General features: G+C 43.6%; 1 protein-coding gene across 1 annotated transcript in view; it reads left to right on the top strand.

Annotated features, from left to right (window-relative positions):
• GALNT5 (polypeptide N-acetylgalactosaminyltransferase 5) overlaps nt 1-16995 on the top strand; it is a 214456-nt gene that overhangs the window by 96391 nt on the left and 101070 nt on the right. The window contains exons 5-7 of the mRNA XM_069225153.1: nt 944-1063; nt 5188-5305; nt 7855-8178. Coding sequence (XP_069081254.1) covers nt 944-1063; nt 5188-5305; nt 7855-8178 — 562 coding nt within the window. The remainder of the gene's footprint in view (nt 1-943; nt 1064-5187; nt 5306-7854; nt 8179-16995) is intronic.

Raw genomic sequence — 16995 nt, 5'->3', positions numbered from 1 at the left:
TAGGAATTTCACATTATGCTTGTTACACAAAATCCCAAATTTACACCATTATTCCGTATTGTATAATAGCATGTTATTTGTGATAAAAAATTACCATGAAAGGCTCCATTCTCATTAAAATATTTACTGAGAATACATTGGAACAGCAAAAGCGTGAATGGCTGTTGTTCAAAGTGCTTTTGCCTAAATGCGCCCCCATGCCAGTAATTGACCCAAGTGTGCCAAAAGTTGCATGAAACCAGGCCAAAAAAAGAAGTTACAGGAGATGTTGAAAGTATACATTAATGCAGATACTCAGCACAAAAGTTCAAACTTTGTAAATTCATTCATACTGAATGGTCTAGAAAACTAATTTACATTAATATATTATTATTATTATTATTATTATTTATAATATGGGTTTTTGAAATTGACAGCTATAGATTAAGAGATTCTTCGGCAGAAAAATAACTTGCAGAAACCTGGTGCTACGCTCAGCATTGCAGAGGGCATGTTATATAATGCGGCATTTCATATTTAGGTGACTGTTATATTTTCATTAGAGAGAATAATATATGAGGTTAAACGGACACTTTAATTTGTGGGGCAGCTACAACAATGTCGAAATAATGATTCATCTTTATTGCTTTAAGAGTTGCATGAACTTGTTGACCAACCCATACAGCTTGCATCTTTTGCTATCGGTATGCTGTGCTACATTTCCCAAACTCCAGCTTTGATTTTTTTGATGTTGTTTTATTTTGCAAAACAGCTCCGTGTACCACAGTGTAAAGTGTAAAAGTGCAGCTTTGAGATTGAGGAAAACCACACTAACACTTTCAGTACAAATAACTTTTCCTAAAGTAGGGTGATATACCAGGTATTGTAGAGAACCTGTACTTAAAATCATAACATGGCTCAGCATAACAAATTTCCATATTTACTTTTGTGTTTTTACATTTAGCTATATGACTGTGGACAATTATCAAAGAGGAATTTTCATTTGGCCATTGAATTTTGGATGGAAACCAATTCCGCCAGAAGAGATAAAGAAGCATAACATAAAAGAAGCTGATCCAATAAGGTAAGGATCTCATAAACATAGTTTGAATTCTTGTTATTCCCCAGTGCATACTCCCTCAAAAAATGCCTGAGTGATGTTAATGCCTTTTGGGTTGATTTATTGTTCTATGACATGTCTCAGGTCATTGCAATGACTGGTATAAAGCAGTGGTTCTATATTTTTGACTTATATGGTCCACTACTGGCTCACTACTTTAACCCGGGGACCCAGACCTAATCAATGTATAAAGTTCGGACCTTAAAACGATGCAAAAACACAAATAAATATACATAGGAAAAACATACAAACGCTAAAATATTTCATTTAATTCACCTATAAAAATAACAAAAGGCAAAGATTTTATTTTAATGGAAAGGTTGTGGCTTTTCAAAATGTGGTTTTGTTTCTTAAAGATGAAGCAATATACTGGACTCTAACACATCATTTTGGAGCTTATTGTGACTTTAGCAGATGGAAAAGCCCATCTGCTGAAGTCCCAACAGATAAATTGCTGCCAGTGTGGCAGCCTACCTGCCAGGCCCATTGCAAGTTTCCTGCTGGGTCAGCAGGCGGAAACACAGTTTCCGCCCACTAGTCCAGCGAGAAATGGCCTACAGCATTGTCTGAGGCTCATAAGGGAGCCAGCGGCAATGCTGTTGTGTGTAGGGTGCACCAGCACCCGTCGCAATGTTCACTCTCTGCAAATCATTGAGATGGAGCTGGCCAGGGGTCTCCCTGCACTGCCCATGCCAAGTGGGTTACCATCATGAAATAGCTGCCAGAGAAGGGGGTCATAATCCCCAGGGCAGCGCTGCATGCAGCGCTACCCTGGTGGATTAGGACTGCCAGCACCACCAAACAGTTGTGTAGATGCAATTTGGCAGTGCTGGTGGTCCGACCACAGCGCTACCCCGTAGGTCGTAATATGGTGCTCAGACTGCCGCATTGCCGGAAGTCCAACCGCCACCAACCGTGTCATTAGACCGCCAGGGTTGTAATGACGCCCTTTGTCTTTTCTGCTTTTAACTCATGCGCTCTTTTTATCAGCACATACAGGTGGTTCAGTTGAGCCCATAAATTATCCGTACTTAATTATTTTTGCTGTGCCAGTGCTGCTCCCATGAATCAATCAAAGGATGGCAACTTAATGTACAACCTCCAGTTTTTAAGTTCTTCAGATTTGCAGAGTAATTTAAAATGTTACATTTTTCATGTTGTCTTTTGCGTAAATATACAGATGTGAATGCTTTCTGAAAGAGCAAAGGGGGCTGGTAAATTTTTACTTGCCAACATTGGGGCGGATCTTTAAAATATTTTACCATTTATGGGATTGATCTAGGCAAAATGCTTATGTGTTCTTTTTTTAAACCGCTTATGTGTGCATAATATACACTGTACCCAGATGTACCCTTAAATAGGTGAAAGACTAGTGTTTAAAAAACATTTCTGAGCACATCACTGACTGGCAGGGGAAAAGCACTTACCTACTGAAGGAGCCAATATACAGCTACGTAAAAGCAGGTGCCTCAAATATTAGTTATGCAGGCAGCTACAAAGTGCTCTGACAACACAGTGGTCTAGTTTGTTAATACAAGACATGCATTTTATATAAATCGGATGTCTTAATCTTTTTAAGATGGGTTATATTCATTTTAGGATTTCTTGGCTTTGTGCATTGTGATTTGCATCTTTAACTACCAAATGATTAGCTGTGTAGCTATGACCCCTTAAAATCTCATTATCTTGGCTGATGGCTGATTGTACATCTTAACAAGGGAGTGACATTACTAAAGACCAATGGGAACACATTGCTAGTTATGATTAGATATGTCTCTAGTATTTAATTTGGATCATATTTCTGATAGATATATATATATATATATATATATATACATATATATATATACATATATACATAGATATATACAGATATATATATATATATATATATATATATATATATATATAGTCACTCTTCTAAGGCATGGCAGTAAATACAAATGCTTCTCTCATTATCGGTCTATGCCCAAGCTTCGGAACAGATTTGTTATGCCGCATCTTATACTCAGACAGGCCAAATGATATAATCCATCTCCACATCGATTTGTTTTAAAAAAAGGTTTAAACCCTAAACAAGAAATTACGTTAAAACTGTTTGCAGATTATTTTTCACCACTTTTCTCTAATTCGGGCATTAGTAAGTGGATCATAGTCTAACGAGTTTCATCGATTTATTAAGATACATAGCAAAGTGCACTGGGAGGGCATAGCAGAGAAGGGTTAAGTGCCACAGTGCGGCAAACATGATTGACAAAGGGTAGAATATAACATGTCTAAAACTATAAAGGGATTATTTAGTGTAACAAATAAGGATAGTTTAAAACAAAACAATGTGTTATTTGAGACAAAATATATAGAAGAGTTTATAGAAAGTTATAGAAGCCATTTTATTTGGTCACAATTAGGAGAAGGGGCTATGAGGAAACCATTCTTCATGCATTTGTAAACCCTGTGTTGGAAGACAGGCCCTTGCAGACATTGCAGCGTTTTTGTACATTTCTCAATCATTGCATAAAGGAGATCCCCACAGTTCAGTGGACATTTTGACACCAAAAGAGCAACACATCATTTTCCACACGGAAGGACAGTCCTCATACTGTCAGTGCAACAGTGAGTATCATCTGCTCATCCATGGCTAATTTTGTGCTAGTAAACCCCTGTAGAGAAGGTATTTATAGTTTAAAGTGAACAACCATCGAATTAATTAGTGGTTCGGTTTTGACTATCATGGGGTGTACTTTAGTACATAGAGTGAGTTGATATACTGTCAAAAATCTGTGCATTTGGCGGATCACAAAGTAGAATCACTCTGTATTCAGCCCCATTTTTAATGGCTAAACAATCAGCACCTCTCTTGTAGAACTGAGGTCTCAGGCAGTGGCAATAGTCCTTTATAGTTTTAAATTCTGTAAGTTTTGCAAATCTCCCACCCCATCAGTAAACAAAAGTTTTTATTTACACTGATGCTTTTCCGTCCAAAGCTAACATATGAGCTAGAACAGAGTGTAAGGGACATCAAGCAGGAATATAATTTGATGCTCTTGATTGACACATTCTGCTAGTTGTTGGCCTTTCTTTATTTGCTGACATAATGCTATGCCACCTTAAACATACTTACCCTTGTCGGAGGTTCCAGCCTCACCTGGTGTGTGAACCTAATGTTTGTTGTCTAAAAGAAAGATTTTTGCCATTGTGGACTGACAAGAATCTAATTTTTAAAACAACTATGCAATCAACACAACCTTCTCACTGAAACTAGGTACATACATTGTAGATATATATTATGGCCTTGAGTTATCACTTCAAAAGAATACTAAGGGCAGGAAATCTACTCGGGTGAGGAAGACCCACAATCAAAATCATAGAGCTGAAATTCAGGCAATAAGGCCCATATTTATACTTTTTTAGTGCCGCATTTGCATCATTTTTTGATGCAAAAGCGGTGCAAACTCACAAAATACAATTGTTTTTGGTAAGTCTGCGCCACTTTTGAGCAAAAAAAAACGGCCAAATGCGGCGCTAAAAAAGTATAAGTATTGGCCTAAGTGCTACATTTTAATATCTTTTCTCGAAACTGACGTAGAGGGACATGTTACCTGGAGTCCTCTGCAACATGCAAGAACCCTGCTCTCCATGCGACTGTAAAATATTTGTCATAGCTTTTTCATTTGTATGTGCAAGCATTTTGTATCAACTTCAGGGCCATATTTATATTTTTTTAGCACTGCATGTGCGTCGTTTTTTACAATTGTATTTTGGGAGTTTGCGCTGCTTTTGCGTAAAAAAATGACGCAAATGCACCGCTAAAAAAGTATAAATATGGGCCTCAGTCTTAGATATAGCGGGCATAGTATACCTGCTGTCTATCTTGAGCAGATTGATGCTTTGTTATTTCAGCTGCTGTGTTTATATATGTGCTTTGTTTGTAGGATTTTTGTCTAATACACACTTTTAATATATATTGATTGATTAGTGGATCAATTGATTTAATGGCTGGTCTAATTTTCCTTATCATTATATGATCACAAATCATGGTATGTTTTATTTTTATTCATTCTATTTTAACGCATTTTGTCCCTAACCAGGTGTCCAGTAATGGCCGGGGGATTATTTTCTATAGATAAGAAGTACTTCTTCGAACTTGGAACATATGATCCTGGCTTAGATGTTTGGGGTGGTGAAAATATGGAACTTTCATTTAAGGTATTTATCATTCACGTGGTATAGTTAAAAATACATGAACATTCCATTTGTATTTTATCTCAAAAGACGAGTATACTTTGGTCATATGTATTACAAATAAGGGTCCACTTTGCATCTGCTATATGAGGTGGAAGTCAGCTCTGAGCACAAGCAAGTCAAACTATTCATGGCACTGACTCCTGCTAGGCACCTCATTACAATAATCAAATGTGGTTGGTGTGAAGGTCCAGATAACTTTATTGTGGGGTGTGCCACTGCTATTGAACACACATAGCACCACCAGACATTGGGAATCACAACAACCTCTTGCAGGCCTTGAATTGGAAGATTGTCCTCAGACTTTGACGATGGCAGGGATGTTGCCTGGTACGTAGTTGCAGTCCTTTCATGCACACCTCCAAGTAAAAGCCAATATGCCTATCCTAAATGGTTACATTTGTGTTGCATCTGTACAGAAAATCAGGTAAGATCCTTAAAATAGATTCTGGCTCTCCTTTACCAATGTTTTTGGACTACTCTCTTCTTCAAGGCTTTGTAATCATGTTTGGGCCTTACTTAATAGTAATATACAGGAATTCTGAATCTTTACTGAATGGCCAACTGCTTCTCCACTACCAGGTGTTTTTCAATATGCTCAATTGCAAATTGTCACTGGCTTAAAGGTAAGTTACGAGTAGTATCTTTAAGTCTGCACTTGGGGTGGGAGGGAATCTCCGCACTCCGGGGCAGAATTTCCGCACTCATGACAGAGATCCGCCCCTAGTATGGAGATTCCACTCCGGGTGCGGAGAGTACACTCCGGGTGCGGAGATTCCACTACAGCTGCAGAATGGAATCTCTGCACTAAGGGCAGGACTAAGGGCGGACGTAAAGATACTACTTGTAACTTACCTTTGTGAATACCAAAAAGCTGTAAACTCAGACTTTTGGTGTAAACTTAGACCAAAAGTCTAAGTTTACCTTTGTGAATCCAGGTCTATTCAGTTCATGACAGAGTAAGAGACCAATGAGGACTGTGATCCTTTCACCAAAATGCACAAAATATTTTTACATTCAGTACCTGATCAGGATTTCTGGAAAACTTAAAAGAACACACAACATAACAAATGTATCATGTAGAGAACATGCAAGATAGGTAGTGGTCTTACTATCTACGGCAATTAGCGAGTGAACCCAAAGAAACAAAACACACTAACAAGAATCATGCAACACTTTCTGTGAGCTCTGGATCTGGATAGCGTAGACGACATTCATGTTCTAGATCTGAGCATAGCAAGGCAGAGAGCAGCCACATGTGGCCCAATGACACATCTTATGAAACCTTCGCAACGGTTGGACGGAGGATGAGTGTACTAGGAAAGGGCAAGTGAACTTCTCACAAAGATGAATCAGCAAATGTGGGTATTGACATGAAGACATGGAATATGCTCAATAAGCAGAATCACCACTAAGCAATACACATTTGTAAAAGTATCTTGGGCATTGATCCTCTGCAGTGTGTTGAGGGGTAGAAAGCATGTTTTGGCACACTACATCAGAATCTCTGGACTCCTGTGGTTGGCATGGATCTTTTTTCACAGGCAATATAAGCAGCAGAAGGGAAGTCCAGCCACACCTCAAATGGGCATCAGGTTTAATTCTAATCTTGAGGAAAAGACAAATGCTCGGCTCCACATTTAGGATGCATAAAAGCAGGGTTCACTCATGCTCTTTTGATGTGGTTCTTCAAAGTAATTATGATACTCCAGTTTACAGTCCAAGTCCTTGGCAGTTGGACAGCAGCCTACTTCTAAACAGTTCATATGCACTTTTACAGTTCAAAAACCCAAACAGTCATCTTAGAATAAGGTTTCCCTCAGAAAAGATGCAGAACAGAGAAGGCTTTCTCTGCTACTCATGTGCATTGGAGAGAGTAGTACCTATATGATGCCACACAAAGTAAGGGCTGTACGGCCATGAAACCTTTTGTACCACAACCCGACAAGCCCTGGTGAAGAAGTGGTGGTGGGTGGGGTGCCCTAGCCTCTTCTGTGGACATGTTCTGTTTCCATCTCAAACTCATCATTTGTATTGTGTGTTACTATATTATAACAAAAATGTGTCAGCAGACAGCTATGGGTTTGTAGCCCAATATTTAAAACTCAGTATTCTGGTAGTGTTTATCACATGCGCTCATTCTGACAGCTCTAGCTGTCTTGAGGCCAGTCCTAAAAATAGTGAAGATATGGCAGTTGGTGCAGTCCCTTGCTCATTTTTTTCCTTGCAAGCACTGTATAAACTAACTTAAGCATTTATGGAACTCTTTTTATTTGAATATTTTTCTGTCCCATTTATGTTTAAAAATTGCAACATATATGGATGAATAGATAGCTAGCAAGAAAACATGCTGGTTCTTTAGGAATAAGACGTATATTTGCTGTTGTTAAATTAGAATTGTCTAATATTACACCATAGGGTACCTGGATCAGTCAGTTACTAAACAGTCTCTGTGTTCACAGTGATACATTAACTAACCTGTGTTTATCTTGTGGACCTGTTATCTTTTGTAGGTTTGGATGTGTGGGGGAGAGATTGAAATCAACCCCTGCTCCAGAGTGGGTCACATCTTCAGAAATGACAATCCTTATTCTTTCCCTAAAGACCGTATTAAAACTGTTGAAAGAAACCTAGCCCGTGTTGCCGAAGTTTGGATGGATGAATACAAAGAGCTCTTTTATGGGCATGGTAACCACATGAACCTCAAAAATCTTGAGGTTGGAGACCTAACGGAACAAAAAGCCCTTCGCAAGCGGCTTCAGTGCAAGAGCTTCAAATGGTATTTGGATAATGTCTATCCTGACCTGGATGCTCCGGTTGTCAGAGCAAGTGGCACGGTTAGTACATCTGTGGATCCAAAATAACATTTTGTTTAAATTGAATCGTGATACATGTTTCGAGGAGGTTCTGACAAGGACAGAGATGCAGTGAAAAGTGAATGCTCTACAGTTGCAAGACTAAATATATCTATATGTAATATATATATATATGTTTAGACCAATTTAATGTACCTGAAAGTATTTTACAGTTTTAGTTCTTGTAACCTGCCAAAGTTTTACTTTATGCATTGTTCAACGTTTAGTCATGCTACAGTAATCAGTTCAGGTAATAATGAAGAGTTACCATTACCTGCAGCCTATTTTTATGGGGTGCCCAAGTTTTTTCAGAAGACTGCGGTCAGAGCTGCTGAATGTTAGGGTGCTGAATTCCAAGGCTGGGTATTCTTGATTCCACCTCATGTCTCTTTCATCCATCATTCTCTGGTGCCTTGTCTCACTTGTGCAAGTTCTTTATGAGCACTACTTTCTCCCTCTAGCACTAATTCTCTGTCATTCTCTTCCCGCTTTTATGCCTTTTTCTCTTTTGTTCTGTACCAAAGTACGATGATTAAAAATAAGTACCAGTCTCCAAAAATGAGTGCTAGTGGAGCTAAACTGTGACCACCAGTGGGGCGTGGCCTAGGTGGCAGATGGGTGAGACGTGTGTTCCAGTCTCTCTGTCCCCGCCAACCTAAAGATGCATGTAGCGCCCTGCCCACCACCTGGGTTCCACCCCATCTGAGGTGAGAGGGACCAGGCCACACCAGAGACCTGAGGGATCTGTCCGGAAGACATCACGGACAGCAATAGGAGCTTCGACATCTGCTGCCTACGTCTGGGCCTGATCCACATGGGTGGGATTCCCACTGCTACGGGCTCTCACTACAGCTCAGGGGCGCTCTCATCGAACCACCTCACACAAGACTGGGCGCGCCGAGTGCAGATGAGCCGGATGACTGTAGCGGTCTGAGAAGCTTGGCCGACCCCCATGAGAGCAGCGCTGAAGGCTGCCATGGTGCCCCTGAGTGGCCGTCCTTGCTGCGAGCTGGTGGGCTGAGGCTCCTGCAGCGACCTACCTGATCCTGGAAAGGGCCTTGGTTGAGCTGGCAGTTGGGGGATCAGGGAGCAGCAGTTGTGCGGCAACATTTCCTGCAGGTGAGCAGGGCCAACCATGGGAAACTGCCTCCCCCTGTAATCCTCTGGTTGTACTTTAAGTGGCCAGAGCCTTCTTACCCACACTGATCGCAAAGAGCCTCCTCTGTGTGCCTGCTTGAAGTGGACCCGGTAACGCCACAGTGTCTGGTATATCTCCCCTAATCCCACATTCCGCCTGGTCTGCTTCATACCTGCTTGATTTCTGCGTGCCATGAATCACAGTGAGTTGGGCCTGCCCTTTGATTATTTGACTGCATTATACCAGCCTAGATGTTTCTTGGGAGGGGGAGGACCCTGAACTATTGCCCCAATCTTGCCTTTCTCAAGTTTAATCTTGCCTTTCTCACTGGGCCTCCTCCTGTACCAGTGAATCTGCATTGCAGGACACCAGGGTCCTGTTATCGGTGAGGGCCTTCACCAAAGGCTGAGACCTGGCAACACACGAGGGGCACTCGACGAGAACTTGGGCATCCCCCTGGGTGGACAGTGATTGTAGAGGTCCAGCTGATGACCCTAGTTCTTCCTGAAGAGATCTGCAACCTCCTATAGGGACTAGCTAGGGCTGCATTGGTAGGCACCTGAGAGCATGGCTTCTAACAACAAGAAAGACATGTCCCTGTGTGATATGCTGATGATGCCAGCCCGGGGCCTCAAAGGCGGAAAAGAAGATGACCCCTCTTGAGACGCAGATGAACCCGAGAGTCAAGTGATGCACTCCTTCCTGAAGGCATTGTTCGCCTCCCTGTGGGAAGACCTACAAGTGGTCAAAAGGGACCTTTCCTCGGACCTGTGAGAGATATGAAAAGACCTGGATGAGGTAGGGGAGAGGGTTGCCACATTGGAATGCAAGGAAGACTACTGTAATGAAGAAATCGAGTGGATGCAGCAAGAAATCCTCTGCATTCAAGAGCAACAAATTGAGCTTCAGTCCCACACTGAAGACCTGGAGAACCACTCCAGGCAGAATAATATCTGCATCGGGGGAGTCCCTACTGTGACAGAGGGAATGGACCTAGAATCCTACATTGCCTTCTTTGGCTTCATTTTGGGAGATGCGGCACCCCCGACCATGAAACTTGATAGACTCCACAGAGTGGGACTTCTGTGCCAAGTCCCCAAGCCCGCTGACATTTTGGTATGTGTGCATGACTTCGGTCTAAAGGAAACCATCCTCCACAGGGCTAGGGACCTTCATCCTCTCCACTTCAGAGATTACACACCCTTACTATAACAGGTCTTCGTCACCATCACCCTTCAGATGTGATGAAACTTTCAACCAATCACAGCTGACTGACAGAAGGCCGGGATCTCCTACTCTTGGGGAAATCCTTTTCAAGTCATCTTCCACCTTGATGGTAAACTGCATCAACTGTGGTCCCTGCAGGAGGCCTGCAGGTGCTTGGAATTACTGAATGTGAAGCAGGGGGCCCCAGTGAGGCCTCCACCACATGGCCCAATGAAACACCACTGGAAGCAGAAGTCCCAGAAACCCCTAGCAGCACTTTACCCAGCCACCATGGCACTTGAGAGGAAAGTGGTGCTGGCCACACTGCCTGGTGACTCCAGCCCATGCAGCTGCATCATGAACAGGGCTCCCTGATATGTGATTCTACAAGGGCAGACAAGGCGGGCAATGGTGAGGACGGAGAGTGGACAGCTGGAGAACTGTTGGATGTGATTTCCCCTGTAAGATGGTATTCTCTCTACTAGAGACTGGTAAAGTTGGACCACCTGGCACAACAGGACTCTATCTACTCTGCTCTGCTGTTTTTTGGTCTGTTTGAATGGTTTGATTTGGTTATGTTGGTTTTGTTTGACGGGGTGTTTGTCAGTGTCCTATCCCTGTGTTACTTCTTACCCATCTACGCAATGACATGGTGGTTACTCCTGGACAGACTGGACCCCAACGAGATTTAGCTTCAGCTAAGGTGGCTCCTCCACGCTCTCATATCCTCTTTCTGTGAACCATGGATCTGAAGATTCTTAGCCTCAATGTAAGGGGACTTAACAATCCCTCCAAACGACTGGCTGTCCTTTCCCTCCTACAGCAATCGGAGGCAGATGTCTGCTTCCTGCAGGAGACACATCCGCTCCCGAAGGATGTTCATAGAATGTGCTCTCACTGGTTCCCCAAACAACTTTGATCTTCCGGCTCCTCCAAAAAGGTTGAGTGGCCATAACTTTCTCTTGTGGATTTAGAAGGGGGATACTGTAGACTCTGGGGGAGTTCCCGGGACACCTTCTTGAGGTACGCCTTAAACTAGACACATTCATGTTGACTTTGGTGAATGTCTATGCCCTGAATGAAGATCAGGAGCCCAGTCTGACTTCCTCTCTAGAATCGGTGTTTCAGACAACAGGTGCAGCCATACTGATAGGGGATGACTTTAACCAGTCATGGGTTCAACCCTGGTCAGATCTGGGCAATGATTTGGTGAGGCGGGGGCCTTCACTACCACAGGACACCAGTGGCTTGCCAAATGTGGACTACACAATGCTTGGCGGGGTCTCTATAAAACATACACATGCAGTGATTATTTATTTGCCTCTTCTTCCCTCCTAGGGCTCATAACAGATGCTTCCACTGCACCATGCTCCTTGTTGGGCCATGCTCTGCTGTGCTTGTCGGTCTGGCTCCCCGCTGGCCAGATGGCGAGCCCTCATTGGCGACTACAGAACAATCTCCTACAGTCTCAGGCTAGTGTCACCTCTCTTAAAAAAACTGTTAGCTTCATATTTGCTAATTATTGACACATGAGACACGCCATTAGCATCTGTCTGGGAAGTCTTGAAGCTAGTAGTCCGGATGAGTTGATTGTGATAACTGTGGAGGAGAATCGGCACCAGAAAGAGAAGCGCCCGGCCCTCAAGAGGGAGGTGGCAGACTTAGAGACTATTCATAACTGAACTGGTGCTCAGAATTTGTAGAAGGAACTGGAAAAGGCCCGACTCCTTCTCAAATGCCTCGATCAAGTCTGGGCTGAATACGCAATACTGCGCCTTGGGCTTGCATTTTACTTGAGCAATAGTCACAGTGGATGGATGCTTGCACACCGTTAGCGCAGCAACATCCATGCTGGGGCAGTGAAAACGATTTGTACCAAGAGCTCCACAACAACTGAGATGGCAGCAGCTGCATCGGATGCATTCAAAGCCTTCTATAGCACACTATACTCCTCCACGGATACTCTGTATGGCGAGCCCCTGACATATCTTGAGGTCATCTCCCTCACCCCACTGCCAGATGCTGAGGCCACAGTCCACATATAGGAATATAGGAAGTAATTGCCGCTATAGCCTGCCTGAAGCCTATGAAGGCCCCTGGGTTCAACGGCTTTACATCTCAGTTTTACAAAACCTTTTGCCATGACTGACATTGCTGCTTACCCAGCTCTACAATTCTTTTGCTGATACAGATACAGTCACAGATACCATGAGGAGGCCACCATTTATGTGGCAAGGAATACATTCTCTGTGGATCATACCAGCCAATTTTTCTACTATATATATATGTAAAGCAGTTCTCTAGCGTCACATCTCAACCCCTTGATGCCAGATCTGATTGATCCCTACCAGATGGGATTTATACCGACCCAACAGATGGGCAACAATACCAAACACATATTGCATCTGACTGATAAAGTACAGCGGTCAAGACAGGAGGTGCTTTTACTATCCATTGACTCAGTAAAAGTGTTTGATAATGTATATTGGCCCTATCTTTTTGCCACACTTTGGCAGTTAACCCTTGGGACTCACTTTTGAAAATGCGTTGCAAGGATCTATAGTGCCCGTAGGGCGTCTGTCAAAATCAATGGCATGCTGTCAGCTCCATTTCCTATTCAGAGGAGGATACAGCAGGGCTGGTCCCATCCCCTCCTCTATTTGTGCTCTATATGGAGCCCCTAGCACAGAGGCTGAGGGGCAAAGCCAACATTCGAGGTGTCCCATTTGAAGGTACACAGCACTTTATCAGCTTATATGCTGACGATGTTATTCTTTCCATTACAGATCCCCTGAGATCCCTCCCTGCTCTAACTGAGGAGCTCTGCTCATTTGGAGCGGTGGCAGGTTTCAAAATCAATACTCAAATATTGCAGATCCTTAACTTTACAGACTGCCATGAAAGTGCTTTACGATTCATGTACCCATTTGAATGGATGCTTGACAGCATACCCTATTTGGGCATCATTCTGGCATGCACTGCACACAAAACATTGACTGTTAACTATTCCAATCTTCTCGCACAGATTCGTCGTTATCTGGATGCATGGGGCCGCCTTTGGTTGTCGTACATGGGCCAGATTGCGGCAGTGAAGATGTCCATACTTCCTCACATTCTATACATATTCCAGAGGCTCCCCCTCACCGCCAAATGCACTGAAAATAAGTTCATATGGGAGGGTAAGAATCCACACCTGCAGACACATTTGATGTATCACCCCAAAGCACAGAGGCGCTGGTGGCCCCTCAGATCCTTAGATACTATCAAATGGCCCAACTCCGCTATGTGGTAGTGTGGAATGGCTTAATGTCGGAGAAACATTAGACCTTCATGGACCAATCTTTAGCTGGCTGACATATTTGGAAGGAGATATGGCTATTGTGACAACACAGAGCTTGGGGCGTATACTCCTCACCGATCACAAATGTGACTCTGGGTGTCTGGGATGCTTTGGCAACAAAGGCTGGCCTCACAAACTTCCCCTCACTCATGACACTGATCGTACCTAACCTAGACTTTGCTCCTGGATTACACCCCCGAAGACTTTAAGCATTTTGGGGCTCCATAATACCTTGACATACCCCCTGCACTCGCAGAAGGGACAACAGATGGCCCTGGCTCTAAATGCCACCCACCAGGTCATACTCTTACAATGGGGCACGGCTTGCATCCCATACTCGGTGGTCAGATAGAATATGGTTTGTGTAAGGAATGGAGAAACTGTCCATAGCTGTAGATCCGGATAATGCCAGGTACACTGACATGTGGGCCCCCCTTATCAACCTTCTCTTGCAGGAGTTCCGAGAACTGACCTGCCAGTCAAATATCTCCTTGTCTTTCGTTTACTCCCGGATACACCACCAGGAGGGTCGGAGGGGAGGACGGGGGGCTAGCGGCTTCCCAACATAGCTGCCCGACTCTACTCACTGCTTGTTTGTCGTTACATAAGCTATGCACAGGATCAGATAGGGGAGGGCTAAGTGTTTTTTTTTCCTTTGACAAGTTTACTGATTTGATTTTATGCCTCTCCACCGCCGCCGGCCCCAGGGATGTAGGTGTATGGCTGTGCTTTGTGCTCCACCTAGTTTCACGTTGACGTGCTGCCAGCCCACAGGGTGTAGGCAATATGCGGTGTACTGCTCAAGGAGGCAGTTGTCTCTTACATGGATAACCTAATAAAAAGAATTGTTCCATAAACTGTGACCACCAGCTCGAATGAAGCATCGGGACCCTGAATGTAGCATTGTACACCTGACCCTACCCTAGAAGAAAAACAAGTCATTTGATGACTTGCTCATTGTGCACAAGTTAAGAGAACTTATGACCTGTGTTGTATGTCTCTATTCAATTCATATCCAGGCAGATGTAATTTTGTTAGATGCATTCATTATTTATGTTGGGGTGTAGGGGTAACTCTTCAGTGCACTAATTCTAGTTGCATGTTGATGTTTCACAGGAAGCAGCGAAACATGAATCATTGGTTCCATGCAATGGCAAGCAAGGATAGTTCTCCATTGTGGCCCCTTTCCATCTCATGTACATTACGTTTTTCTTGTGCCTGTTACTACTACCTGCTATGGTTACTATTAGAAGGCTGCAAGGGAGAGGAAGTGTTGGGGTTTAGGCTGACTCTCCCGGCAACCTTCTGCATCCAGTTGCTAAGCTCCTTAGCCTTAACCACTGTCAACCACAATTGCAAATAGCACTCTAAACCACTGACATCCCCTCAGGAGACATGGAGCTGTGGGGTCCAGACTCTCCACACTTCAGTTCTCCAGCCATTGAAGCATGGCAGCATAATGGCGTATAGTCAGAAGCAGCTTCTGTCTGGTAGGAGGCAGTAGTCAGCAATGTTCTATATGTGAGGGGAGCTTGAACTGTTGTGGTTTGTTTCATAATCTTTCAGTGAATGCAAACCTTAAACTGTTTATTGTCATATTATTACATTGGTCTCTGTAGGAGGGAAGATATCACTGCTTCACGCTATGCTATACATGCTATGTGTACGTGAGGGACACTTGCACTGTTGATGCTTCCTGTCCTGCACCTGTTCTGAATGTAACAAGCTTGCAGCTATGCATCGCTTGCAGTATCCGTGATGTGGGTGTGCTCTTGAAGCTTGGTAAAACCTTTTTGCTAATATGAAAACACAGTGTATTGGGTTAGTAAGAGAGTATTTCTGTTGAGGTTATTACATTGGGATGTCTCCAAATGCCATATTAATGCAGGCCATATTCTAATTTACATGTAACAATAGTTTTAAATAAAGCCTTAAAAAAAATCCAACAAAATAAGTACTTAATTTATAAAAATAGGAGTGCCAGTCCCAAGGTATTCCACTGCAGCTTGAAGCAATCACTGCTCTTCCTCCACCGACTAACCATCATTCTTAAAGCATGTTATTTTCCACTACTGCAAGTCACCGAGAGCTGTAGGGATGGCCTGGAAGTATCAGGAGCATATTTATACTCTGCTTGCGCCGAATGTGCGTCAACAATTTTGACGGACATTCGGTGCAAATCCTGCCCCATATTTATACTTTGACGTCCGACCCCGCGGACGTCAAAATCCCACCATGTGTGTCATTTTTTGGAAGGGGGAACCTGCCTTGCATTAATTATAGGCAAGGTAGGCGTTCCCTTCCAAAAAATGACTTTAAGGCCTGTGCACCTTATTTATACTCTGGCGTCATTTTGATGCACAGGAGGAGGTGGGCCTAAAAAAATGGCGCACAGCCTGATGGGCACCGTTTTTTAACGCCTGGATCAGGGCAGGCGTTAAGGGACCTGTGGGCTCGGAAGGAGCCCAGATGTGCCCTCCCCTGCCCCCAGGAACACCCCCTGCCACCCTTGCCTACCCCAGGAGGACACCCAAGGATGGAGGGACCCATCCCAGGGAAGGAAAGGTAAGTTCTGGTAAGTATTTTTTATTTTATTTTTTTAAGTGGCATAGGGGGGCCTGATTTGGGCCCCCCTACATGCCACTATGCCCAATGACCATGCCCAGGAGACATAAGTCCCCTGGGCATGGCCATTGGGCAAGGGGGCATGACTCCTGTCTTTGCTATGACAGGAGTCATGTCAATGGGGATTGTGCGTAAAAAACAATGGCGCAAGTCCGGTGTGAGGCCTGATTTTTTCCTCAGACATGACTTGCACCATTTTTTGACGCACAACCCCCATTTTCCCATAAGCCGGCGCTGCCTGGTGTGAGTCATTTTTTTTAATGCGTACCAGTCCGCAGCGCCGGCCAATGCCATTCCACAAATAAGGTGCCCGCATGGTGTGTTGGAATGGCGTTAGCCGGCGGTAAAATTTTTCACACACAACTGCGTTGGCGCAGTTGTGCGTCAAAAAGTATAAATATGGCCCTTAGTTTTATCATTTTTTTAACACCTTGAATTGCTAAACACTCAGGCTAAGCTCGAAATATAAAGTATACATAAAGGGATTATG

The sequence above is a fragment of the Pleurodeles waltl genome, chromosome 3_1 (genome assembly GCF_031143425.1).
Source record: "Pleurodeles waltl isolate 20211129_DDA chromosome 3_1, aPleWal1.hap1.20221129, whole genome shotgun sequence".
Classification (NCBI taxonomy): Eukaryota; Metazoa; Chordata; class Amphibia; order Caudata; family Salamandridae; genus Pleurodeles; species Pleurodeles waltl.
This window is presented reverse-complemented; position numbering and strand designations above follow the sequence as displayed.